General features: G+C 39.9%; 2 protein-coding genes across 4 annotated transcripts in view; one reads left to right on the forward strand and one right to left on the reverse strand.

The window, feature by feature from the left end:
• hecw2b (HECT, C2 and WW domain containing E3 ubiquitin protein ligase 2b) overlaps positions 1–19,439 on the forward strand; it is a 99,043-nt gene extending 79,604 nt beyond the window's left edge. For 2 of the 3 annotated variants that reach the window (XM_061978086.1, XM_061978095.1), the window contains 15 exons: positions 7–159; positions 236–338; positions 517–613; positions 1,115–1,198; positions 1,278–1,387; positions 2,438–2,558; positions 2,637–2,750; positions 2,818–2,970; positions 6,345–6,443; positions 6,509–6,638; positions 6,924–7,070; positions 7,152–7,266; positions 11,499–11,584; positions 11,660–11,772; positions 15,091–19,439. In XM_061978086.1, the coding sequence (XP_061834070.1) occupies positions 7–159; positions 236–338; positions 517–613; positions 1,115–1,198; positions 1,278–1,387; positions 2,438–2,558; positions 2,637–2,750; positions 2,818–2,970; positions 6,345–6,443; positions 6,509–6,638; positions 6,924–7,070; positions 7,152–7,266; positions 11,499–11,584; positions 11,660–11,772; positions 15,091–15,202 (1,737 nt within the window). In that variant the 3' untranslated portion in view covers positions 15,203–19,439. The remainder of the gene's footprint in view (positions 1–6; positions 160–235; positions 339–516; positions 614–1,114; positions 1,199–1,277; positions 1,388–2,437; positions 2,559–2,636; positions 2,751–2,817; positions 2,971–6,344; positions 6,444–6,508; positions 6,639–6,923; positions 7,071–7,151; positions 7,267–11,498; positions 11,585–11,659; positions 11,773–15,090) is intronic. The other variant, XM_061978103.1, reaches the window with a different exon arrangement.
• A 5,750-nt stretch (positions 19,440–25,189) lies between these two features.
• stradb (STE20 related adaptor beta) overlaps positions 25,190–27,488 on the reverse strand; it is a 36,414-nt gene continuing 34,115 nt past the window's right edge. The window contains exon 14 of the mRNA XM_061978142.1: positions 25,190–25,325. The gene's annotated coding sequence lies outside the window, so the exon portion shown is untranslated. The remainder of the gene's footprint in view (positions 25,326–27,488) is intronic.

A 27,488-nucleotide genomic window follows, 5' to 3' on the forward strand; every position in this document is an offset into this window, starting at 1 on the left:
CCACAGCCTTTCTTCGTGGACCACAACAGCCGAGCAACCACCTTCATCGACCCTCGACTGCCCCTGCAGAGCTCTCCGCCCCCAAGCCTCTTGGCTCACCGGCAGCACCTCACCCGCCAACGCAGCCACAGCGCTGGAGAGGTGAGCCCGCGACGCCTGGTAAGTCCCGCAGCACGCCGAACCCCCCAAAAAATATAGTTGGAGTCACATGACCTGTCTCTGTGCCACCACACAGGTGAGCGAAGAGTCCCGTCACGCTGGGCCAACCGTCCCTCCGAGGCCCTCCAGCACTTTCGCATCTTCCAGTAGGGGGCAGGCTCAAGACGTCGTGCCAGTGGGTCAGTATACCAGCCGTAATTACCAAGAAACACGCTTCAGTTAAATTTTGATAATGTGAGCAACCGCTTATGTCGACTTCAGTCAGCTAGTCCGAAGGCCGTCAACATAAACGGGTTACACCGTACAAGAAAATATTCATGTCTGTTGGTTTTGATTTGTCTTTGTCCATTTTTCTAGCATACAATGACAAGATTGTGGCGTTTCTGAGACAACCCAACATATTTGAGACGTTACAGGAGAGGCAGCCAGATTTCCACCGGAACCATTCACTTAGGTAAATACACACACACACACACACACACACTCTCACACACACGTGCAACCACAGAGACGCACATGTGTCACTATATAATGGACATATAATAATCAGTACATAATATACATACAATATACATAAAAAGGTACATTTAGTTAATAAGTTATTAAATAAAAATACATGAAAATATATAAAAATGTATAGATTAAATTAAAAAGAAGAAAAAAATAATATTTATTTTTGGTGGCTTTTTTATTTCATATATCTACACTGTACATATGTATTGTTTTGTATTTTATCATTGTGTTATTTATATTTAGTTTATATAATAGAAAAATGCCAATATCTATATTTTTAATTGTACATTATACATTGTAATTGTACAGAAAATGTGTCCAAACCTGCGTGTAAGTGGGGTGGTCCAAAACAACCAAAATGTCTTCACTGTCCAGATGAATTCGTCCAGCAGTCATGCCAAATAAGTTGATGTACTGCATTTTCTTGTTGCTATGACCGCAGGGAGAAGGTCCAGCTGATCCGCACGGAAGGAGCATCGGGATTGGCACGTTTGTCGGGAGACGCCGACGTGGTTATATTGCTCAGGTGAGTTGGTCTTCCTTCCATGAGGCACAAGCAGGTCACACGTGCGTCTTGGCTTACTGTGTTTCCTCTCCTGCTGCAGTTTGTTTGAGGACGAAGTCATGTCCTACGTGCCTCCCCACGCCTTACTGCACCCCAGCTACTGCCAGTCCCCTCGCGGCTCTCCTGTGTCCTCCCCGCAAAACTCACCTGGTAACGTCATAACTAATCTTTTTAGCAAATCAGTGGGTTGGACAACTCTGATAACAAAATGTTGATGCCGATACTACAGTATGCAAGTGATATTATTTACTACCATGTACCTGACAAATACTCTATTTTCCATTTTGCAAGCCGCTTTATAGTATAAAGGCGGTGTACCTATGCATACATCAGTGCAAAGATGAGTGAGGAGACTCCGACAGGTGTGTTCGGTGGCAAATTTCACTTTAACACCCAGACTGGACTTTAAAAAAAACTAGTTTTGAGGAGATAAATCACACATTTAAATAAAACATTTTAAAAAGCTCCCTGGATGGATTCTGACAGTTAAACTGCATTTTTGTCCAAATATTGCGTTTTTTATGTCAATTTAAAGTATGCACGTGATTAATGACCTCTGATTAACCATGATTAGTCCAAATTCCAAACCTGATTAAAAATGTATCGTTTGAACGCACAAGTAAAAAGTAATCAATGAAATTTAGTACATAGTACATTCTCAATAGTTACATTTTATAAAAAATGTTGCCATATCGACATTAATTTTTTTTTTTTTTACCTGAATACAATTAAACTATTTGTATTAATATTTAAGGATCATTTATTATATTTAAACCAGGTGTCCGCTTTCATCAATGACATTAATTTTTTTTTTTTTTTACCTGAATACAATTAAACTATTTGTATTAATATTTAAGGATAATTTATTATATTTAAACCAGGTGTCCGCTTTCATCAATTCTTCAAATATCCTAATGTTTTGTGATTTAGTAGGAATGTGGAAGAACAAACGCAGGTATAAAATGTATAGAATAAAAATGGACTTTGATTAACATTGATGTCAACAAACAGGGTATCTGAATCTCCATCATGGATCTTCACAGAATGCAGTGAATTCTTATATAAGGCAACCTTAGAATAAAGAAGTTGTAGGTACAATCCTGTGTCTGGAATCAGTGGAGAATCATCTGCAATGTGCACATGATCAAGTGTAAGGAGCCATGAAAAAGAAGCCACAATGCCTGTTTGTCCTTCTTGTAGGTACTCAGAGAGCAAACGCCAGAGCTCCAGCGCCCTACAAGAGAGACTTTGAGGCCAAACTGCGCAATTTCTACAGAAAGCTGGAGACCAAAGGCTACGGCCAAGGACCAGGGAAGCTAAAGTAAGTTTTACTCTTGACTGAGCTCTAAAGGTTCCAAACCCATCCATATTATCTCACATCAACCTCTGCATGCTCCAGGTTGATCATTCGCCGCGACCACCTGCTGGAGGACGCCTTCAATCAGATCACGTGCTACTCCCGCAAAGACCTGCAGCGCAGCAAGCTGTACGTCAGCTTTGTGGGTGAGGAAGGGTGAGTAGGCAGTGTGCAGACGCCAAGGAAGTGTTCAGCAAGTTTGTAAGAAGTTTGTTTGTTGCAGATTGGACTATAGTGGACCTTCCAGAGAGTTTTTCTTCCTGGTCTCCAGAGAACTGTTCAATCCTTACTATGGTCTGTTTGAATATTCTGCCAACGACACGTACACGGTCCAAATCAGTCCCATGTCGTCCTTTGTGGACAATCACCATGAGTGGTGAGTTGACACGCACACAGCCACACTCTCACTCACTCACAATAAATAGAAGTGATGAGACAAAGCAAAGTGGCAGTAGCACAAATGCTGAGTGTGAGAGAAGCTCATTTAACACACTTCCTCATGAGATTGTGTATTGATATGCTTTGGTGTTCATTTTGCGTAAATTTTGCTCCACACTCACTTTTATATCCTACTGCTGTGGTTCTCAAATGGGGGTACTTGAAGGTATGCTAAGGGGTATGTGAGATTCATTTTAAATGTCTGTCAAAAAGAACTGTGAAAAGAAATGCAACAATGCAATATTCAGTGTTGACAGCTAGATTTTTTGTGGACATGTTCCATAAATATTGATGTTAAAGATTTATTTTTTTGTGAAGAAATGTTTAGAATTAAGTTAATGAATCCAGATGGATCTTTATTGCAACCCCCAAAGAGGGCACTTTGATGATTACTTCTATGTGTAGAAATCTTTATTTATAATTCAATCACTTGTTTATTTTTCAACAAGTTTTTAGTTATTTGTATATCTTTTTTTCCAAATAGTTCAAGAAAGACCACAACAAATGAGCAATATTTTGCACTGTTATACAATTTAGTAAATCAGAAACTGATGACATAGTGCTGTATTTTACTTCTTTATCTCTTTTTTTCAACCAAAAATGCTTTGCTCTGATTAGGGGGTACTTGAATTAAAAAATGTTCACAGGGGGCACATCACTGAAAAAAGGTTGAGAACCACTGTCCTAATGTTTGCTTTTGTCTGCAAGCTGTTCATGTGTGGAGGCATTTCCTTTAGATTGCAAATTAAACCCTCCATGCCTCGCACTCTCCAAAAGTATCAGAATGTATCTTTTGAAAATACATACTGTTAAATGTCAGGGCATTCAATCGATCGCAACTGGACTGTGGTTTGTCTTAGAAGACGTATTGCCTCTCATCCAAGAGTAGGCTTCATCAGTTCATGCACTTAAGACAAACCAAACAGTCCAGTTGCGATCGATTGAATGCCCTGAGATTACAACGACCTGGATGAATGAGAACATTCATAGACATACAATGTTAAATGTGCTTGCTTGCTTGCTGGCTCCTCTTCTGTTAGAAGATAGGGGTCCATCGTCCCTAAATGAGATGAGGTGATTTTTTTTATGTGTCTGAAGTTGCGCTTCGTCAAACACACAGCACTTGGCAGATTAAGAAGTGGACTCCGTGGCATGGAGAACCAAGACAAACGGCACTTCTATAGTCTGTTGCAGCCTTCATCCGCCCTCACAATTGCCTGTTCAGCCGTTGAGGTCTTGTTTTCTGTTAGGGTTGTCTCCCTTGTGTAGCTCCTTCTCCCAAACTTTTCATCATGACTAGTTTACTCCTGGTAGGTGGGTTTCTTGGGTCCTGGGGGTAGTCATGCTTAAAGTTTGGTGTACTGGAACTTGCTAGATGGCCGTTGGCACTCTTGTGCTCATCTGCCCTTTGTCTGTATGTCAGGTCGCTCAAAAGAGTGCTACTGGTAACATGTAAACTGGTACTATCTGTTCCATGGTCGAGTCGTCGGCGACTAAACTGGCTCCCCCATCAAGTGTACTTGATGGGGAGGGTGGCTAGACACCCAGCAGAACAAAAACAATATCTGACAAAGGGCGGAATGTTAAATGTATTCATTTGAAGACCACAATTTTTTTCAGACACGGTCAAAAACTAATTTCTTAAACATTATCGTATTTGACAGACAAAACCGCTACATTTTTCTCAAGCTTTGAACCATGCGGTTTATACAAAAGTGCGGCTAATCTATGGATTTTTCTTTGCTAACGGCTAAATTATGGAATGGATTATAAGCAAATAAATTAAAGTACTGACTTTTAGAAAATGGTCAAACTCAAAGTGCTTATAAAGCACAAAGAAGAAGAATTTTGATAAACATCTTGAACCTTATTAAAAAAAGAGAACATCTTATTCATAAGACATCAATCAATCAATCAACCAATCAATCAATCAATGTTTATTTATATAGCCCTAAATCACAAAAGTCTCAAAGGGCTGCACAAGCCACAACGACATCCTCGGTACAGAGCCCACATAAGGGACGTCGATGTGAATGACTATGAGAAACCTTGGAGAGAACCGCATATGTGGGCAACCCCCCCTCTCTAGGGGAGACCGAAAGCAATGGATGTCGAGTGACATAATATTGTGAAAGAACAATCCTTAGTGGATCTAACATAGTAGTGAGAGTCCAGTCCATAGTGGGGCCAGCAGGAAACCATCCCGAGCAGCGCAGAGATGCCCCCAACCGATGCATAGGCGAGCGGTCAATGACTCCTCTGTTTTGTTTGATCAGCCGGTTTTACTGCTGTGTTACAGGCACCATTTGGAAAGGGCTTATAGTTCGGAAAATACAGTATGTAACTTAGCGAGTCACATTATTTGGTACACCTTCATATTTTTGGATTTACACAGAGCTTCATAAAAAAAGCTGCTGGTGTTATTGTCCGCATGCCAAGATTAGATGAACATAATACTTTATTCTACATTTTCTTATGGTCTCTCAAACCAATATACTGTAAATGTTGAAATGACGCCGTCTTTTCCCGTCTGAGTTTTGTGGCTAATCCAATTTCGTAGTGGCCTATCTTGACAAAACAGTCGTGTAAAATGTTGTGTATAAATAGGGGACGGCGTAGCGAAGTTGGGAGAGTGGCCGTGCCAGCAATCTGAGGGTTAATGGTTCAATCCCCACCTTCTACCATCCGAGTCACGTCCGTTGTGTCCTTGAGCAAGACACTTCACCCTTGCTCCTGATGGGTCCTGGTTAGCGCCGTGCATGGCAGCTCCCGCCATCAGTGTGTGAAGTTGGGTGAATGTGGAAAATAGTGTCAAAGCGCTTTGAGTTCCTTAAAAAGGTAGAAAAGTACGACCCATTTACCATTTACCATAAATAAACAGAAATATTTTTACAGAGGTCAGAGTAGCTACAGGCAGTATAAATTATATGAGCAGAAGGGGAGGAGGCTGGCAGACAGCTGATACCAGAAATTCCCAAATAAGTACGTCCACCATACTGTGACATCACACTGTATACACTGTTGAAAAAGACTGCAGACACAGCGTGCAAACTCACGCCCAAATGCATAAACTTTATGATTTGATGCTTTGGCATTGTTTAATACAAGTATCCAACAATGTAACAACACTTATAAGTCAGAAAAGAGGAACATCATCAGAAGACCACTTTAGTCATATTTTTTGTGTGTTAGACATACCTGGCCAATAAAGTTGATTCCGATTAATGGGGTCACACATTGCTGCTCTCGTTTGAGCTAACCACACTTAACACTGCTAAAGCCAGTAAAGTGTCTTCTGTTTTTGATGTTCAGGTTCCGGTTTAGCGGTCGCATCTTGGGTTTGGCTCTGATCCATCAGTACCTTCTGGACGCCTTCTTTACCAGACCCTTCTACAAAGGCTTACTGCGCATGTAAGTAAGCTGGCACATACACATGCACCTTCCCATACTCATGTCTCGTGTTTTTCTGTGTACAGTCTGTGTGATCTGAGCGACCTGGAGTATCTGGATGAGGAGTTTCATCAGTCCCTTCAGTGGATGAAGGATAACGACATCGAGGAGATGCTGGACCTCACCTTCACCGTCAATGAAGAAGTTTTTGGACAGGTCAAGATTGTTTGCAAATATGGAAAATACTTTTTAGTTTTCATTAGTTGTAATGTAACGGTAAAGTATTTTATAGGAACATCAAATACATGTATTTGTATATTTTGAGGGAAGGGATTTAGGAAAATTAATATATATTCCATTTATCATTTATTACATCAGTAGTGGTCTTTCTTTTCAAGCGTTGTGATGGTCTTGTAGTCTATTCCAGTCTTGTGCAGGTCTACAGCCCTTTCCCTCTCATCCGTGCAACAAGAAGGCTCACATGTTGGTGTTTTACTGCAGATAACGGAGCGAGAGCTGAAGGCCGGCGGCGCCAACATCCCTGTGACGGAGAAGAACAAGAAGGAATACATCGAGCGGATGGTGAAGTGGAGGATTGAACGCGGCGTGGTGCAGCAGACAGAAAGCTTGGTCAGAGGCTTTTACGAGGTAAAAGAGACACTCGTATGACTCCCTATCAAAGAAAACTCTAATTTGTCAGTCTTATTTGGCATCTGTGTGGGTGGGCAGGTTGTGGACGCACGCTCCGTGTCTGTGTTCGATGCCAGGGAGCTGGAGCTGGTGATGGCGGGGACGGCAGAGATTGACTTGTCTGACTGGCGGAACAACACAGAATATAGAGGAGGTGAGCCATGCCTGAACAGATTATCACAATTGTATGTACAGTACAGTGTTTACCTCAAGTCTGGACACTTGGACAGTTGTTTGTCTTACAAAAGACTCGAAGGACACAAAGAAATGTTGGGAAATCTTTATACTTGATTTACCTTATAGATTTGGGTAAAAAGAACAGTTTGAAAGAAAATGTTTGACAGATTTTTAGGAAAATGCAGAACAACTTTTTTTTTCATAGTTATTAAATATTGATTATTTCCATAAACATGTCTTTTTAAGAATTAAGTCATATAGAGAAATGTTGTATACAATATTTTCATTTTTTAAAAGTAATTATTCTTGAGAAAAAAAGTTGTTTTCAATGAACAAAAGTTCTTTTTTTCGAAAACAATGTGATGGATTTTGTAACCCAAAATACTTGTACCTCAAATCAATGTTTCCAATTGAAATGATTCAAATGATTAATTAACTTCATTCTAGGTCCCCCCAAAAATATTTAACATATACAAAAAACTGACCTTTAGCTATAGAATATATAATGGTATATATTATAGAATATTGTGCAATGATGTTGAAAGGGACACGCCGTGCCAGGGTCTCTGATGCAAATAAATCGAAAAGGGCCTAGTAAACTCACGATGTGTGCGTGACGCACCTCATTTTTCCCGTGGAAAACAATACTTTGTGAACAACTCGTGTTTTAGAATCACAGTAACTCACAAAAAATCTTTGTTGTCAGCAGACCAGACAAGGGCTGTTTCAAGTCTCTGCGCATCTGCTCAGCACAGATGTGATCACCTGTGCAAAGTATCACAATGCTCTCGTTTAGCTGCTATCAAACCGACTAACCACCCACCAGAGATTTAATTTCAACAATTAAAGATAAAAACGAAAAAGAAAAAAAACACTTTTCCAGTTGTCGATGTGCTTATTCATGTCGATGGTTATCACCCCAAAATCTAAATGTAATCAAATGTTCCTTATCCCATTTTCTGAAAGTTTAATCAAAATGTGCTCATAATATTTTGAGCTATGTTGCTAATTAACTAAGGAACAAACTAGCAAACTGACAAGCTTACCAACCAACCCCAGCGACAACATAACCTCCTGGTGTAGGTAATTATTGAATTTTGAATTTTGTAGGCTATCTTTAGACGTCATTTGTTAGGTAGATCTAATGAATGTTTAAGAGCACTGATTGATGTGTGCCAAGTAGTGGATATTTTTACCTCATTAATTGGTCTTGTCTTGTGCCTTTTTCTGCTTTCCACATTGTTATGTAGTTACAATTGTATTATTTCACGCAAATTCAACCAATCCGTGTAATTTATGCACAGCTTTGCAACTTTGTAGAAAGCATACAACTTCCCCACGCATTTAGACCAATCAGGATCATTTTCGCCAACCGAATTTGTCTCTCAAATTTTTAAACAAAACCTACGTTTGTTTCTTGTGTAAATAAGGCAGTAAGACCACATTATAACAATATATTAACTCCACACAATATATCAACTCTTTATTGCTCAAACGACCCAATTAATGTACTCTCGCTTAGCTCAGACCGACTTCTGGTTCCTTCTACTCTTATGTCTGTGTCGTTGTATATTTACAATTAATCATGATAAATTAAAACAGTCATTTGACAATGAACTGAGTTTGTGCCTTTACTGCCATCTAGTGTATACTTTTGGGTCTGTGTTATAAAACAAGTAGAACTCCAATACAATATTTGTTTTAGTATTAATTATTTGGTTTCCAATTATTGTTCTTGAGGTTAAGGTTACCAATAGTCTTAAACATTGATAACACATTCATAAAGTCCCAACAATTCAATATTATTTTTAAAACAGCCTTAAAACATTGCAACTTTGGCCACAACTTTCTGAAAAAGATGCTGTGAATTCTGGCTTTTTAGGCCACGATCAGGCAAGAAACTGCTTTTTGTGGCCCTCAAGATTTTGTTTGTGGCCCCATTTTTTTCTTTATTACTATTTGCGTAACATGCAAGTAACACACTGAAAAAAAACCCAAATGTTCTTTAGAAATTATATTTTTAGGGAAAATGTCTGGCAGAAATACAAACTTAAATAGTACGGTCGTAGTAGAAATCTGTCACAATGACAGCGTTCAAAGTGATCCTAAATGAGCAATTATCTCTTTGAAGTTTTGAATGGATGCGGCCGTGATGCTGCTGAACCAAAGTAAAACTCTTTTACAAACCCCGTTTCCATGAGTTGGGAAATTGTGTTAGATGTAAATATAAACGGAATACAATGATTTGCAAATCATTTTCAAACCATATTCAATTAAATGCACTACAAAGACAAGATATTTGATGTTCAAACTCATAAACTTTATTTTTTTTTGCAAATAGTAATTAACTTAGAATTTCATGGCTGCAACACGTGCCAAAGTAGTTGGGAAAGGGCATGTTCACCACTGTGTTACATCACCTTTTCTTTTAACAACACTCAATAAACGATTGGGAACTGAGGAAACTAATTGTTGAAGCTTTGAAAGTGGTATTCTTTCCCATTCTTGTTTTATGTAGAGCTTCAGTCGTTCAACAGTCCGGGGTCTCCGCTGTCGTATTTTACGCTTCATAATGCGCCACACATTTTCGATGGGAGACAGGTCTGGACTGCAGGCGGGCCAGGAAAGTAACCGCACTCTTTTTTTAGAAGGCCACGCGTTGTAACACGTGCTGAATGTGGCTTGGCATTGTCTTGCTGAAATAAGCAGGGGCGTCCATGAAAAAGACGGCGCTTAGATGGCAGCATATGTTGTTCCAAAACCTGTATGTACCTTTCAGCATTAATGGTGCCTTCACAGATGTGTAAGTTACCCATGCCTTGGGCACTAATGCACCCCCATACCATCACAGATGCTGGCTTTTGAACTTTGCGTCGATAACAGTCTGGATGGTTCGCTTCCCCTTTGGTCCGGATGACACGATGTCGAATATTTCCAAAAACAATTTGAAATGTGGACTCGTCAGACCACAGAACACTTTTCCACTTTGCATGAGTCCATCTTAGATGATCTCGGGCCCAGAGAAGCCGACAGCGTTTCTGGATGTTGTTGATAAATGGCTTTCGCTTTGCATAGTAGAGCTTTAACTTGCACTTGCGACAAACTGTATTTAGTGACAGTGTTTTTCTGAAGTGTTCTTGAGCCCATGCGGTGATATCCTTTAGAGATTGCTGTCGGTTTTTTATACAGTGCCGTCTGAGGAATCGAAGGTCACGGTCATTCAATGTTGGTTTCCGGCCATGCTGCTTACGTGGAGTGATTTCTCCAGATTCTCTGAACCTTTTGATGATATTATGGACCATAGATGTTGAAATCCCTACATTTCTTGCAATTGCACTTTGAGAAACGTTGTTCTTAAACTGTTTGACTATTTGCTCACGCAGTTGTGAACAAAGGGGTGTACCTCGCCCCATCCTTTCTTGTGAAAGACTGAGCATTTTTTGGGAAGCTGTTTTTATACCCAATCATGGCACCCACCTGTTCCCAATTTGCCTGTTCACCTGTGAGATGTTCCAAATAAGTATTTGGTGAGCATTCCTCAACTTTATCAGTATTTATTGCCACCTTTCCCAACTTCTTTGTCAAGTGTTGCTGGCATCAAATTCTAAAGTTAACGATTATTTGCAAAAAAAAAAAAGTTTATCAGTTTGAACATCAAATATGTTGTCTTTGTAGCATATTCAACTGAATATGGGTTGAAAATGATTTGCAAATCATTGTATTCCGTTTATATTTACATCTAACACAATTTCCCAACTCATATGGAAACGGGGTTTGTAAAAGGACATGTTGAATTCAGCAGAAATAAAGAATCATTTCATTCAGTCCATCAAAGTAGAACAAGCAAACATCTGCAGAGCACGACGACCACGTTGATGATCAGCTATTGACTGGTATTAGCATATTGAATTAATAAACCTGTGAGCAGGTGCAGTATCTCACACTTCAACAGGACGTCATTGTTTTACGAGGAAAAAGGTTGCAACATTTTAACCACAATGAGTTTTTTTCACTGGTGAGAAGGATTCTAGATTCAGGTCTGAATTTTGCAGTGAGAAAAAAAGAGTTATCAGCAATTAGTCAGCACTCGAGCAGCAGTATTCTGGAGTCTTTACCATCATCTAAGTTACAAAAGCATGAACCAGTTTGCTCTCTATTAGCCAGCAAGAAGAAACGGAAAAAAATGTGTTCTTGTCATTTGTCGGTTAGGTTACCATGACAACCATATCGTCATAAGATGGTTCTGGGCAGCGGTTGAGAGATTCAACAATGAGCAAAGACTTCGCCTTTTGCAGGTAGGAGCGGACATGCGTAAGACTGCAGTATGAAATGTGACGCACCTCTTTTTTTCCTCCTTACTTTTTTGAAAGTTTGTGACTGGGACATCCAGTATTCCCTACGAGGGCTTTGCGTCTCTGAGGGGAAGCAATGGACCTCGGCGCTTCTGTGTGGAAAAGTGGGGCAAGGTGACGTCCCTGCCCAGGTAAGTATACAGATAAAGAAATAGAGATCGACCGATACGGCGTTTTCAGGACCGATACCGATTATTAGTAGTCAAGGAGGCTGATAACTGATGAATAGTAAAGATGTCCGATAATGGCTTTTTTGCCGATATCCGATATTCCGATATTGTCCAACTCTTAATTACCGATACCGATATCAACCGATACCGATATATACAGTTGTGGAATTAACACATTATTATGCCTAATTTTGTTGTGATGCCCCGCTGGATGCATTAAACAATGTAACGAGGTTTTCCAAAATAAGAGAACAACTTCAACTCAAGTTATGGAAAAAAGTGCCAACTTGGCACTGCCATATTCATTATTGAAGTCACAAAGTGCATTATTTTTTTAACATGCCTCAAAACAGCAGCTTGGAATTTGGGACATGCTCTCCCTGAGAGAGCATGAGGAGGTTGAGGTGGGCGGGGTTGGGGGGAGCGGGGCTGAGGTGGGGGGGGGGTGTATATTGTAGCGTCCCGGAAGAGTTAGTGCTGCAAGGGGTTCTGGGTATTTGTTCCGTTGTGTTTATGTTGTGTTACGGTGCGGATGTTCTCCCGAAATGTGTTTGTCATTCTTGTTTGGTGTGGGTTCACAGTGTGGCGCATATTTGTAACAGTGTTAAAGTTGTTTATATGGCCACCCTCAGTGTGACCTGTATGGCTGTTGACCAAGTATGCATTGCAATCAATTGTGAGTGTGTCAAAAGCTGTAGATATTATGTGACTGGGCTGGCACGCAAAGGCAGTGCCTTCAAGGTTTGTTGGCGCTCTGTACTTCTCCCTACGTCCGTGTACACAGCAGCGTTTGAAAAAGCCATACATTTTACTTTTTGAAACCGATACCGATAATTTTGAAACCGATACCGATAATTTCCGATATTACATTTTAAAGCATTTATCGGCCGATAATATCGGCAGTCCGATATTATCGGACATCCTTAATGAACAGTATGTCACTAAACAGCTGTACAATGTTTTAAGTTGTCTTTGTAACATTTTTTTTGGAAACTTGGTTTTATGAGGTGCCAATGTTGTGTTTAATTTAGGAGCAAAAAACAGCAGGTTATTTCACAAACACATTTATTACATATTACTCCAAGAGGAGCATCAACATTTGCATTTCAAAATATGGGAAATCTACTGAAAATTGGTAAAATTATAGGATTTTACTACATCACAATAATTTGCAAGCTGATGAATTGTATAGCACTTTATGTATTTTAATACATTGTAAGGTTTCCTCGTAAGGAACCCTGAAATATTGGTCAGTTGGTTGGTAGGTTGAAGTTCATTTGGAACATGTATACAGTTTCAATATGATACATCACATATTTTACATATTTTAATTTCTCTTTACAAAAGGAGTAGGAAGAAGCAAAGCTTATTTAAGGAACCCCTTTTTTCACTTCATAGCAATTACAAACACATAGGTTCACTTCCTGTCCTCAATTTGTAACACAACTTACATCAATGATTTGGTGGCCGTGTGAGTACCAAAGTGCAGAAAGGCGCACTGGTTGTTACTTCTAACTTATTCTCTCTGTTATTGTATTTTCACAACAGTAAAGCTTGGTCTATTATTACTGTATAAACAATGTACAGACAGTAATGTGAAATGTTCTTTTTCTTCATTAAACTTGGTTTGGGGATCATTTTATTGTATTCTTTCGGGGAAAAAAAGGGTAAAAAAATAAGGATTTATGTATAACGCAATCTCGGGAATAACAGGATTGGTATTTTATGTACCTCAACGACCGCTTTATTTTGAACTTTGAGTGTATTCATTATAATTCATATGTGTTAACCTGTGGAATTAAATTATGGAATGGATTAAAGTATATAAATCAAACTGTGTACTAAAATGATCCAATTTAAACCCTGTTCAAACTCAAAAAGTGTTTATAAAGTACAAAGAAAAAGAATTAACATTGTGAAAAATATAGACAGTTTTAAAACAAATGTGTTCTGTTAAACAACTAACGGTAACATAAGCTAGCAAATGGTGTTCTTGTTCCATTGTTTGCTCTGGATAATGTTACTGTTAGCAAGTTCCAAACAGCCCCTTTAAGCGTGCTCTTTTTAGCACCGTATTTTTCGGACTATAAGGCGCACTTAAAATCCTACGTGTAGACTGCAATATGATGCCAGTAAACAACACCAAATTTGAAATGTTCCATTGAGAGTGTAGAACATTACACACGGTGCTCAAAAATCTGTCAAAATGTTTTAGTACGACTTTGAAGCCACACCGCTTGATGGATTGTCGGCCCATTACAGCTACCGTAGTCAGAGATCAATCAATCAATCAATCAATGTTTATTTATATAGCCCTAAATCACAAGTGTCTATTACTATGGTGTGTGTATAAGGACCGCAAAATGGCACACATTAGCAGACATATTATCTGGCATTTTGTTTCGCAATATTATGCAAAAGCAACTTTTCTTACCTTCTGGTACCTGCTGATCTGTATTTGAGATCTGCATAAGTCCTGAGAATTTAGTCCGTGCGATGCCGTAGTCGATGAGCTTCTTCTTTTTCACTATCTTCTTGTTATGTGATATTCACCCTCTGCTGTTGCCATTTCTAATATGAAGTAGCGTAAAGTTCTTATATCTGTCAGTAGATTTGCTATGGAAGCGTTAAAAACGACCGGTGTAGTGAGTTTACATAATTCACCCACAGAACTCCTGTCCGACGGTTTTTCACGGGACACATTTCCGGCGTTGTTGCACTTGTGAGCCATGGATGAGAAGATGCTGCTCCGTTATTGATTTAAGTAAAGTCTGAATGTCATTAAAACAGTTAGCTCCATCTTTTGACACTTCTTCCACTCCCGTCCTTGCACGCTACACCGCTACAACAAAGATGACGGGGAGAAGACGCTGCCGAAGGTGAGCCACGTAAATAAGACCGCCCACAAAGTGGCGCATCCGTAAGCGACTGTCAGAAAGCGGCTTTAAGATGATCTGTAAAACATAATCCATGCAACATTTTGACCAAAGAACCATCATTACATGTTATGTAGACCACAAGGAAGTGTTTTACATTCAGAAAATAAATAAATAATATGACCTTTATTGCGCCCTATCATTTGTATGAAAAAAGACCTGACTAGACCCGCTCATCGGCAGTGCGCCTTATAATCCAGTGCGCCCTATAGTCCGGAAAATACGGTACTTGGAAGAACAACTTGTCAAAAACGACACCAACTATAACGGGCTTCACTTTTTAAAGCACCGAATTCACATTCCTTGCGTTATATGAAAATGAAATATGTGTAACTTTCCACAGAGCTCACACCTGTTTCAACCGTTTGGACCTGCCCCCCTACCCGTCCTTCTCAGTGCTGTACGAGAAGATGCAGACGGCCGTGGAAGAAACCAGCACTTTTGGACTGGAGTGAGTGGCCCGCACGGAACCTGTAGGGACCTACTGAAGTGTCCCAGAACAATCAGACTTTGGAGGCAAGGAGCTTGCATTTGTTGTCGGATTTGTAGAACCATGTGGCCTTGCAGACCACAATCAGGGAGCGTGATTAAGACACACCAGACTGGATTCAGTCTCCAAAAAGGACCTCACAGGAGCTCGGTCGTCATGATTGCACTTGTGGGGCGATTCTGTGAACTTTGTTTTGGTTTCTAAAAAAAAACCAAACATTTCAAATGCACAAGAAGAATCATTTTTTTTGGGAATGTAATTATTTTTTACCATGTACAATATTTTTTATCTGTTGTGAATCATGGAATTGCTGCTTCGTTTGATAACAGATGCGACAGTCCAGGCTTGTACGGGTTCTCATCGTCAACTTTTCAATCTTGCAAGGATTAATTGTCACAATTTGTGGTGAGCTATCATTTGTTATCAAAGCCAGCAGTTGGCATAAAAACAGTAGGGGTGTAACGGAAGGCATCCGTCACGGTTTGGTACGTTGCTCGGATTTTAAGGTCATAGCTCATGTTGGGTACAGTAAGGGAACAAAATGCAGAACATAAACTGCTTAATGTAGCTTTTGGGTAAATCGGTTTGTCCACCAATAAGAGGCGTATTGAATAGTGTTAGGTCCAATCCCAATACTCACCCACTCCCACGAGCCCCCCAAAGGAATTAAAAAGGGGTAGAGCTTTGTAATCTTCCTTAGGAATTGGGACACCACTTGCTACGTCACTGCATCATATCATACAAACGGTAGCAAAATGTATATCGTTATGAATTTCAATACTTTTTGATACTTTTCAAAAAAGAGGTCATTATTGGCCTCATTTTAACAAGACATTTATGATAAAACCTATGATCAAACATGTTTCTTATTGCACCCATATTAGAATTAACCTCTTAAGGCCTTAGTGGCCACATGCGTGGACAGCACCTTTTAGCTCTTATTTCCAAAATTGTGTACACTACTGAATTGGGGTTTTATGGCTGCTTATGTGGACACTTATACTGCCATCTGGTGGTGTCAGAAGAGTATAACATACAATGGAATTTGGGAAAAAAAAGTGTAAAAATAAGAATTAGCATGTCACTAAACATGAAGTACACGTTTGTGTGCTTATGGACTAAGTACATCATATAAAAAGATGATTCTTAGTTTTTTATTCTAATTAGGGTCCAATAAGCGCAAATAGCAAAGAGAAATAAAAAAAGCATGTAAACAAACAGCTTGGGCCTTAAGAGGTTAAAATGAAAATGCGCATTAAACACATGGACTTTTCCTATTGCACTCAAACGACAGTTTAGAAATATTTTACATATTAGATCAAGCCTGCCATAATCTAGAATTAGGTTGGAATAGAATTAGGGCTGCAACTAACGATTAATTTGATAATCTATTAATCCGTCGATTATTACTTTGATTAATCGATTAATAATCGGATAAAAGAGACAAACTACATTTCTATCCTTTTCAGTATTTTATTGAAAAAAACCAGCATACTGGCACCATACTTATTTTGAATTTTTCTCAGCTGTTTGTACATGTTGCAGTTTATAAATAAAGGTTTATAAACAATTAAAAATAATAACAGCATAGCATAGATCCAACGAATCGATGACTAAATTAATCGCCAACTATTTTTATAATCGATTTTAATCGATTTAATTGATTAGTTGTTGCAGCCCTAAATAGAATACAAAACTTTATTGACATTGTGCTTCATGATTTATGGTTGCCAATACTGAGCTGTGCTTTAAGACATACAATAATTAGTAAACACTGAAAACCAGGCTAAAAGTATACAGACAAGACAAGTATCAGGTAAAACACACATTGTTAAAGACAAAACGTGGAAATTCAGTCAATTCACTTGCATTATTTTACATTTCGTATCAATAACTACGGGTGTTTTCCAAAGGCAGTTGTACCTTTCTCAATTCATTAGTACCACAGTACTTTATGAGTAGCGGTGTATTTGTACAACCTGCTAGTCCCACCATGACACAACAAATTGGGCAGCAATGGAGTTAACGACTGATATCGTTGTTGTTGTTGTTGTTTTTGCTAATTCATCATGCTTCGGTTGAACAAACAAAGAACAACTTGTGAACATTTTGAAGGTATGTAATGTTAATGTTTTCACATTCGCCAGCTTGAAAGTTTTTGCATTTAAGTATTAGTATTTATTTTAGCCTAATGTTAGCTAGCATGGCTATCTGGCTAACATTACAAACTCGTTCCAAACTAACATGTAATATATTATGTAACACATTCGCAAGCTTTAAAAGTTTTAGTATTTAAGTATTATTTAGTATTGTTGACTAACGTTAGCTAGCATGGCTATCTGGCTAACACTTAGTATTTAAGTATTATTTAGTATTGTTGACTAATGTTAGCTAGCATGGCTATCTGGCTAACAGTACAAACTAATGGTCCAAACTAGCATATAATAAAATATATAACTGTATTTTTCTCATGAGCAAGTCAGCATCTGAAATGGCTCACTCTGAAGGACTAGATTTATACTCCCTACTCCTCGTTATGCCCACTACCCAAAGAGTCATTGAGACACTACTACTTTCACGGGAAAGCACAACTTTAGGGATAGGCCTAAAAAGTAGGCTGAGGGGTGTATTGGGACTGGGCCTCAATAGCTTTAGATCAGTGGTTCTTAACCTTGTTGGAGGTACCGAACCCCACCAGTTTCATATGCGCATTCACCGAACCCTTTAGTCACCAAAAAAAAAAAAAATGTTTTCAAATTCAAGACAGTTATGTTTTTGGTAACACTTTAGTATGGGGAACATATTCTAAGTAACAAAGACTTAATTTACAGTTTTTTGGACACTAGGGGAACATATTCTAAGTAACAAAGACTTAATTCGGGTCAGGGTTAGAGGGTTAGGGTTATAATAAGGCCATGCAGAATAAGGCATTAATAAGTACTTAATAATGACTAGTTAAGAGCCAATATGTTACTAATTTGCATGTTAATAAGGAACTAATTAATGGTGAATATGTTCCCCATACTAAAGTGTTACCATAGGGGGCGGTATAGCTTGATTGGTAGAGTGGCCGTGCCAGCAACTTGAGGGTTCCAGATTCGATCCCCGCTTCCGCCATCCTCGTCACTGCCGTTGTGTCCTTGGGCAAGACACTTTACCCACCTGCTCCCAGTGCCACCCACACTGGTTTAAATGTAACTTAGATATTGGGTTTCACTATGTAAAAGCGCTTTGAGTCACTAGAGAAAAAGCGCTATTCACTTCATGTTTTTTTTACTGGTGCACAAAATGAACCGTGCATGAACATCACCTTGTTCAAAGAACAAAACCAACACAGTGCATAAACTCACAACAAATTACACACCTGCAAATCAGTGTGACTTCTGCTGTTGCCGTATCCGTAGTTTTTATTTACACGATGAGTCGGGTGTGTCTTGACCTCCGAACCCATGAGCCCGACTCACCGAACCCCGAGGGTTCGATCGAACCCAGGTTAAGAACCACTGCTTTAGAAAGTAAGTGTTAGAAGAGTGTGAATGCTTATTTAGTTAGTAGTAAAGTTTATTAGTGAAGCACAGCATTACAAGTTCTAGCTTGTAGTCCATTTCCTCGTCTCGACTGAACACACACTCTTATCCACTTGTTTTGTTTACGTATTTCACTGTTAAAAGTCAAGTGTTCCCAAACGGAAGATCATTTTGAAGCTGTAACTTTTCCTCGGCACTTATCCCTTGAAATGACTTCCTGTCCCTCACTTTTAGTGTGTACTCAGTCCTCCTGAACCAAACTGGACAATAGGAATAGAATGTACCGTTACACCCCTCCTACCATCATCCACTCAAATATACAGTAAATACAAATTTGACATAAGTCATGATGAAGCTGAAGAAAATGTATATTTCTTGCATTTGTGCATCATTTAAGCGGATCCAATTTAAGGGTCCTTGTGTTGCTCTTATCCCGACTACACAGCAATGTTTTTTCACTTTGTGTTTATTTGCCTGCGAATGACTGATTGTACAGTTGTCACTTGGTTGTTGTTCCCTCAATGAACACACTGCCTTTCCTCTGTCCGTACGAGCAGAGAGAACCAAAGTTTGGGGCAAGGCTGACCCTGTCTTTGTGTACACCGGACCTCACTTTTGCATAAGAATGTTGGCAGCACTGTACTGAAATAAAGTTCCATCTCTGTCTCTACAAAATACTTATTTTGTTGTGCAGCTTCCTAATGTCTCTGCTGCTCTGTCATCACTTCTGTTCTTTTTGTGCCGTTTCCACAACAAACTGTAAATATTGTTTCATTAATTAGCACTAATTAGGGGCGGTATAGCTCAGTTGGTAGAGCGGCCGTGCCAGCAACTTGAGGGTTCCGGGTTCGATCCCCGCTTCCGCCATCCTAGTCACTTCTGTTGTGTCCTTGGGCAAGACACTTTACCCACCTGCTCCCAGTGCCACCCACACTGGTTTAAATGTAACTTAGATATTGGGTTTCACTATGTAAAAGCGCTTTGAGTCATTAGAGAAAAGCGCTATATAAATAATTCACTTCACTAACCAGACAGTATTGCAATCGCGCCACAGTTACATTTCATAAACTCTCATTAAAGACTCTAAAAAGTCCAAATAAAGACACGTCATACAATTTCCCACTGACCATAACATGTAAACTGTGGCCTAATGGTTAGAGTGTCCGCCCTGGTAGGTAGGTTGTGAGTTCAAACCCCGGCCGAGTCATACCAAAGACTATAAAAATGGGACCCGTTACCTCCCTGCTTGGCACTCAGCATCAAGGGGTGGAATTGGGGGTTAAATCACCAAAAATTATTCCCGGGCGCAGCCACCGCTGCTGCTCTTCTTTAACTTGAACTAAATAAAGGAACAATTTATATTGGCCCTGTGATGAGGTGGCGACTTGTCCAGGGTGTACTCCGCCTTCCGCCCAAATGCAGCAGAGATAGGCTCCAGCACCCCCCGCGACCCCGAAAGGGACAAGCAGTAGAAAATGGATGGATGTCAAACTCCTTTTCATTGAGGAACAAATGGCAGTTATGGCTGCCATCAGAGGGCCGCTTGTAACACTGAATCATGTCTGAATTTGCCTCTGGATATCATTATTAATTACAACAATTGCTTTATGTAGACTTTTACAGTAAAAACTTTGCATTTACAAAATGTTACTGTAAAATAGTGTTTTTTTTAATTTCTTACAACATTTCACGGTAAATATAAAAACAGTACCACTTTTTTTTTTTTACGGAAAAAGCTGGCAGCTGAGTTGGCAGAATTTTAAATGTACATGTTTTTACCAATGTTTTTAATTTTCATTGGTTTTTACAACATCCATCCATCCATTTTCTACCGCTTGTCCCTTTTGGGGTCGCTAGAGCCTATCTCAGCTGCATTCAGGCGGAAGGCGGTGTACACCCTGGACAAGTCGCCACCTCATCATAGGGCCAACACAGATAGACAGACAACATTCACACTCACATTCACACACTAGGGCCAATTTAGTGTTGCCAATCAACCTATCCCCAGGTGCATGTCTTTGGAGGTGGGAGAAAGCCGGAGTACCCGGAGGGAACCCACGCAGTCACGAGGAGAACATGCAAACTCCACACAGAAATATCCCGAGCCCGGGATTGAACTCAGGACTACTCAGGACCTTCGTATTGTGAGGCACTAACCCGTCTCCCACCGTGCTGCCCTCAACAGAATTTTAACACCAAAAAAATGGTAGTTTTTTTCAATTTACATTAATATGCTGTAAGGAACACCATAAAATGTATTGTCATTTTTATTAATTTGATGGGTAGTTTGCTGTAAAATCATAAGTCAAGCAGATATTTAAGTATTTATTTTTATGTAGACAAAAAATGATTGGAAAGTATGATAATATTCTGTAATATTTGTTGCAATAATCGATACTATTAAAGTTTAAAAGGTGTGCAATTTCAAGCAGTACGTTGATTTTTTTTCTGTCAAAATGAAACAAATCAATTACATTCAGTGAGAAAATATTAAGTACTTTATTGACATAATTTCCAGGTGCTTGCGGGCCAGATCTGGCCCCTGGGCCTTGAGTTTGACACCTGTGCTCTATAACATTGGTTCTTACTGAACCTTTTTGACTTCGGCCCCAACTTTTCCACTACAGAATGGCCCAGGGCCCACTCAAATAGTAATAGTATGTTGAATATTCATGTTCAACCTACTGACAGTTAAACAGGATAGACCTTGTCAAATGATATAAATCCATTAATTCAGGTGTTCGCAGGACATTCACTGATTGCAACTAGACGGCCCTGACAAAGTCGTGTGCTAATCACAAAGATTATTATCTAGACTTAGGTTAGGCTGATTACTAAAATAAAAACTAATCAAATATATTGTAAAAAAAGGCACTCATAGAAACTGATAAACAGTTGTTGTTTTGTTTTTTTTACATATAAGGAATAAGCGGTAAAAAATGGATGGATGCATGGATGGATAATTAAACTGCTGAAACAAATTCTAACTAAATAATACAATTAATAAGAAATATGTTTCTTAACTGTGAATAAAATGTAAGTGTGCATAAAAATACAGATTCACCACTTTAGTCAACAGTTTTGCGCTGAAGAAACTTCTCCATGACTTTAGCTCAGTCCAGACTTTTTCGGTTTGATGTCATCATTACTGCCACGAGTGGTGAAAAGGTGTATTACAACTGAGTATTATTGCAGCCCACACAAAATAGGATAGGATAGACTTCATCCATCCCACATGGTTGCAGTGCAGATACAAAAAAGTCCACAGAAAATCAGAAAGACAAGAAGGAAACATCACAGAACATAAGGATATAAAAGACATTAAAAGAACACAAAGTTGATGCAACCAGCTGCCACTTCATCGCCGCCATTTCTACATACAGCTCAAAGTAAAACAACGTAAAAAAACCCAAAAGAAATGAGCAATAAATAATACATATTGCACAAGACAGGAACAGACCCAACAAAGCGTACGGACCACAGCTGAGAAACGATATATTTTGGCATCCTATAGGGGGCGCTCACGGCCCAACAATGGCCCTATGGTTAAAAAACACTGTTTAATACCAAATGCATCCTCGAATGACTTGTGTTGACATCTTGTACTATACTGAATATTAAATACAATCAACTTGACCTCTTGATAAGATAGTAGCAAACCAATGCTACATGCATTGGTTTGCTCTACGTATCACGCATGGCGGAAGGAGTTATCACATGAATTAAACTGACCATTTCTTTGTCTTTGTCAGAGCCTCACCTGCCATCACGAACAACAAAAAGCTAAGAACAAAAAAAAAATATTATTTTAATATTGAACTGTGTTGTAAATATGTTTTCTGCATGATGCTAATTGTTTTAAAAAAAATGTTCAGACAAAAATAAGAAGGATGTGGAAAGTCGAGCCTCCCCTCATATCAAGAGGTCAAGTTGATTGTATTTAATGTTCAGTATTGATTGATTGATTAAAACTTTTATTAGTATTGCACAGTACAGTACATAGTCCGTACAATTGACCTCTAAATGGTAACACCTGAATACGTTTTTCAACTTGTTTAAGTCGAGGTCCACGCTAATCAATTCATGGTATGGTACCAGATGACAACACAAGTCATTCAAGGATGCATTTGGTATTAAATCTTTCATAAAGTGGGTTTGAAAGGGCGTGTCTGTTTCTGTTTGTCGCCAAGATAACGTCCACCCGGCTTCTTCCACTTATCCAAGGTCTGGTCATGAAGGCAGCACCATGTGATGTATTACTTTGACACATTCTTCTCTTCAACACACAATCTCACTCATTGATGAATTCAGTTCTATTTCCGATTAATCCATCAACTAATCCAAATCTACAATGTTACCTATTCATTTGGACTTTCAGAGCAGTACCTCATCGATTCCACTGCACAACATTAAATACCTGGGTATCAATCCTCCACAATATCACATCTAAATCGCGTGAGTTACTCCCCAATCCCAAAATGGATTGAGGATAATCTGGCGTGTTGGAAGACACATCTATCAGTTGGTTTGGAAAAGGAAACCAGCACGAAACAGCCTTAAAACATTACAAAAACCCAAGGAATATGGGGGTCTAGAACTCCCCAATTTTTATACATATTAAAATGGATCAAGCCAAACTTCTTAGATAATTAAAGTTAAAGTACCAATGATAGTCACACACACACTCGTTGTGGTGAAATGTGTCCTCTGCATTTGACCCATCCCCTTGTTCACCCCCTGGGAGGTGAGGGGAGCAGTGAACAGGAGCGGTGGCCACGCCCGTGAATCATTTTGCTGATTTAACCCCCAATTCCAACCCTTGATACTGAGTGCCAAGCAGGGAGGTAATGGGTCCCATTTTTATAGTCTTTGGTATGACTCGGCTGGGGTTTGAACTCACGACCTACCGATCTCAGGGCGGACACTCTAACCGCAAGGCCACTGAGCAGGTTTATGGTTATTTATGGTTAGATATTGAACAATCACTCAACCAGGGGATCCCAATGTCTAACTTGCCCTTTATTAGCCAAATTATTCGAAAACACAACTGCTTAAAAGTATTAATATACGTGTAACACGGGTGGGAAATAAGCCATATTTCCTCTCATGGCATCTCCTAATATTACCTGCGCCGTTTCCACGTTTAATCTCGCGAGTTTAACACACGCGCTCACGTGACCCGCTGCAGCCAATCACGCTCTATAAAATCCAGCATTCCAGATGGCTGCCAGGTGCGGTGGCTAAACCTGGGGACATATGAAGCCGGTATGTTTTAAAGTTGTTGTTTGCTTGCATATTGTAAAAACAACCGTCCAACATTTTACAACTAATTGTAAACTTATAGGTGCCGAACATCAGGGACGTGTTGCGACGAGAGAGTGTGTCGATGATAAGATATTAAGCCGAGTTGGTAAGTGAATCTGTTTGCTAATAGTAGCGACTAGCCGTACCCATGTATTTCCTATGGGCGGTTAGCATCGGGTTTTAATCCCGTTTCCTCCAATGTTTCTGATCCGATTGAATTTATATTTATGACGAGTCTTTATTTTGAGTATTTACATATGGTAACTGAGTGTTGTGGCGTTTTAAGGCCATTTGCACTTTTTATGCTATGGTAAAGACAATGAATGAACACTGCCGCTGGTGTGCGGTTACACCCGTCATAGTGACGTCACTGTTATTGTTAATGTTACTCCCGTCATAGTGACAAGTTGACAACACTGTGTACTGTCGTGTTTATTTTATACATGCATGTGATTGTTTAAATATCGTTAATGTTAGCAGTATTATAGCTAATAATGATAATAAGTGTAACTTATTTATTGAAGGCCTCTCAACCCCTGAACTCCACCTGCTCTGATCGGGCCGGTAGGCGGCTTATAGCCGAACCCCTTGCCTCGCACCTCATTGCTCTGCGGCCCTTTGCGCTACCTCATACACACCCTGCCCATAAAACTGAACTCTCACTACAAACTGCCATATCCACAACCCCAAACCGTGTGGCTGTATGAACTCTGAATGCGCATATGGACTGCGATCAGTCTCATATGACCTTTTAAGAACTTTTGATACTACCTGTTATGAATTACCTGAACCCTTGCTGTTTTTTCTTTTGTTTTGAATGGCCATTCCTATCAATGTCTGTCCACTATTTGTTGCACTGTACATATTTAAATAACACCAGTATAATTTAAAGCATTTAATTGTGTCTGTCCTACTCTCTCCGAGTCGTAATCTAGACTTCTGATTAGCCCAAATATTGAGAACGTCTACTATAATAGCTAACGTACCTGTTACATACGCCAGTGGTGTGCCGTCAGGGCCAGTTAGGCCTTCTCTGCTGGCCTAACATAACAAGAAATCATGATCAGAATTAAAAGATAAAAGTATTTTTTTAATTTACTTTCCCTAAATATCTAAAAGCATTACATTTCTCTTCATGTCATATCATGCTCCTTCCAGGGCTGTTGTTTTTAGTTTATAGAGTTTTTATCCAATCAGTATTCAGCAAGCTTAAATCTGCCAGAAGCCTTCAGATTCAGCAATGCGGGCGTCCTTGCACTGTAAGTAAACGGACACAAACATTTGACAGACAGTTGCGCTAGATCACCAGTTGTCAGTAAGGCCTTCTAGATGGCCTAAAGCAGATATATAGTGATGTTATGAGCCAGGTAACATAAGAACTCCATTACCCAGCATGCCACAGTAGTAAAGAGCATGCACAGTAGCCACGTTTAGGTTGCTAATGTTGGGATATTTTTGACGAGCACGCTGTGGAGTAAACTTTAAGAACTCAGCCAACTCGCCTCGTCTGCATCTTTTATGATTAGACAAGACAACACATATATTTGCGAGGCCATTTTCAAGAAGGATATTTAAAGAGAAACTACGGTAAGGCAGCCCATCTAGGAGAAGGAAATCTCCAATCTCATGCCTTGCGGTCAACCCACTCGAGGCTAAGGTTAAGGGAGTAAACCCCGACAGAAAATCAGGAGCCGGAGTCCCGAAGGCGGTTTGTCGTTGTAGCGTCATTCCGGCAACTCCTGCGGCATCGCTGGTGCCAAGCTGTGACCCAGAACTCTGGAAACAAATATGCCTCAATACTTCTTGTTTGATTAAGAACCCAAATGTACGGTTGATTCAGCTCAAAATACTTTACAGAATACATTACACCGGTCTAAGAATGTATAAAATGGGTTTAGCTGCCTCTAACATTTGTGTGCACTGCTCAGATAATAAGGTAGATAACTACTTACACTCAATGTGCTCCTGTGCTCCCGTGAATAACTCCTGGCGTGGAGTATACGAGAACCTGTCATTAGCCTTACAGATTCCCCCCCCCCTGCCTGTTGGGTGATCTCTCTGCAACTGATGTTGATACAAAACAAGACATAGCTCCTTATCAATGCATTAGGCATCGCCAAGAAAACTATTCTCATGAATTGAAAATCAAAAATAATTTATGCGTAAACCTTTACAAAAACATTTTATTTGATTATGTAGTTGTGGAAAGAATGTCTGCTCGATCAAAACAACAACTGACAGAATTCTGATCTCTGTGGGACACTCTGGGTACCTCTCGTGGGTGGTTGGGCGGGGCCCTGGGGGGCTTGTCACTGTCGGGCAGGGGCCAGCCCATCCATGCCCCCCTGGCTTCACGTCTCCTTGGGTTTCCTCCTTCTGCTGCGGGGTGTGGCTTGGGCCGCCCTGCGCTGTCTGGTGTCGAGTGGGACAAGGGGGACAGCTTGCCCCCCTTGTTGGGACCCCGGCGGTGCTGCCCAACTGCCCTGCAACTCTCCTGTTTTTTTTTTTTAACTCATTTATTATTTTATCTGTTTTTCCATTTATTCTATCTTTTTCTGAATTATTTATTTTTTAATTATATGTATATGTGTGTGTATATATGGATGTGCATGAGTGTGTGCCTGTGTATGAATGTATGTACAGTATATGGTGAAATCTGTGTGAATGTATGTATGTGTGTGTTTGTGTATAAATGTGTATATACATATATATGTATGTAATGATATATATGTGTATTTATATACAGGTATAAATATATACTGTATTGGTGTATATGTGTATGTTTATATATATGTGTATATATGGATACATGTGTGTGTGTGTGTGTGTGTGTGTGTGTGTATATACATATATATATATATATATATATATATATATATATATATATATATATATATATATATATATATATATATATATATATATATATATATATATATATATATCCATCCATCCATCCATCCATCCATCCATCTTCTTCCGCTTATCCGAGGTCGGGTCGCGAGGGCAGCAGCTTAAGCAGGGAAGCCCAGACTTCCCTCTCCCCAGCCACTTCGTCCAGCTCCTCCCGGGGGATCCCGAAGCGTTCCCAGGCCAGCCGGGAGAGATAGTCTTCCCAGCGTGTCCTGGGTCTTCCCCGTGGCCTCCTACCGGTCGGACGTGCCCGAAACACCTTCCTAGGGAGGCGTTCGGGTGGCATCCTGACCAGATGCCCGAACCACCTCATCTGGCTCCTCTCGATGTGGAGGAGCAGCGGCTTTACTTTGAGCTCCCCCCGAATGACAGAGCTTCTCACCCTATCTCTAAGGGAGAGCCCCGCCACTCGGCGGAGGAAACTCATTTCGGCCGCTTGTACCCGTGATCTTGTCCTTTCGGTCATGACCCAAAGCTCATGACCATAGGTGAGGATGGGAACGTAGA

Source organism: Nerophis lumbriciformis, linkage group LG01 (assembly GCF_033978685.3).
Source record: "Nerophis lumbriciformis linkage group LG01, RoL_Nlum_v2.1, whole genome shotgun sequence".
Classification (NCBI taxonomy): domain Eukaryota; kingdom Metazoa; phylum Chordata; class Actinopteri; order Syngnathiformes; family Syngnathidae; genus Nerophis; species Nerophis lumbriciformis.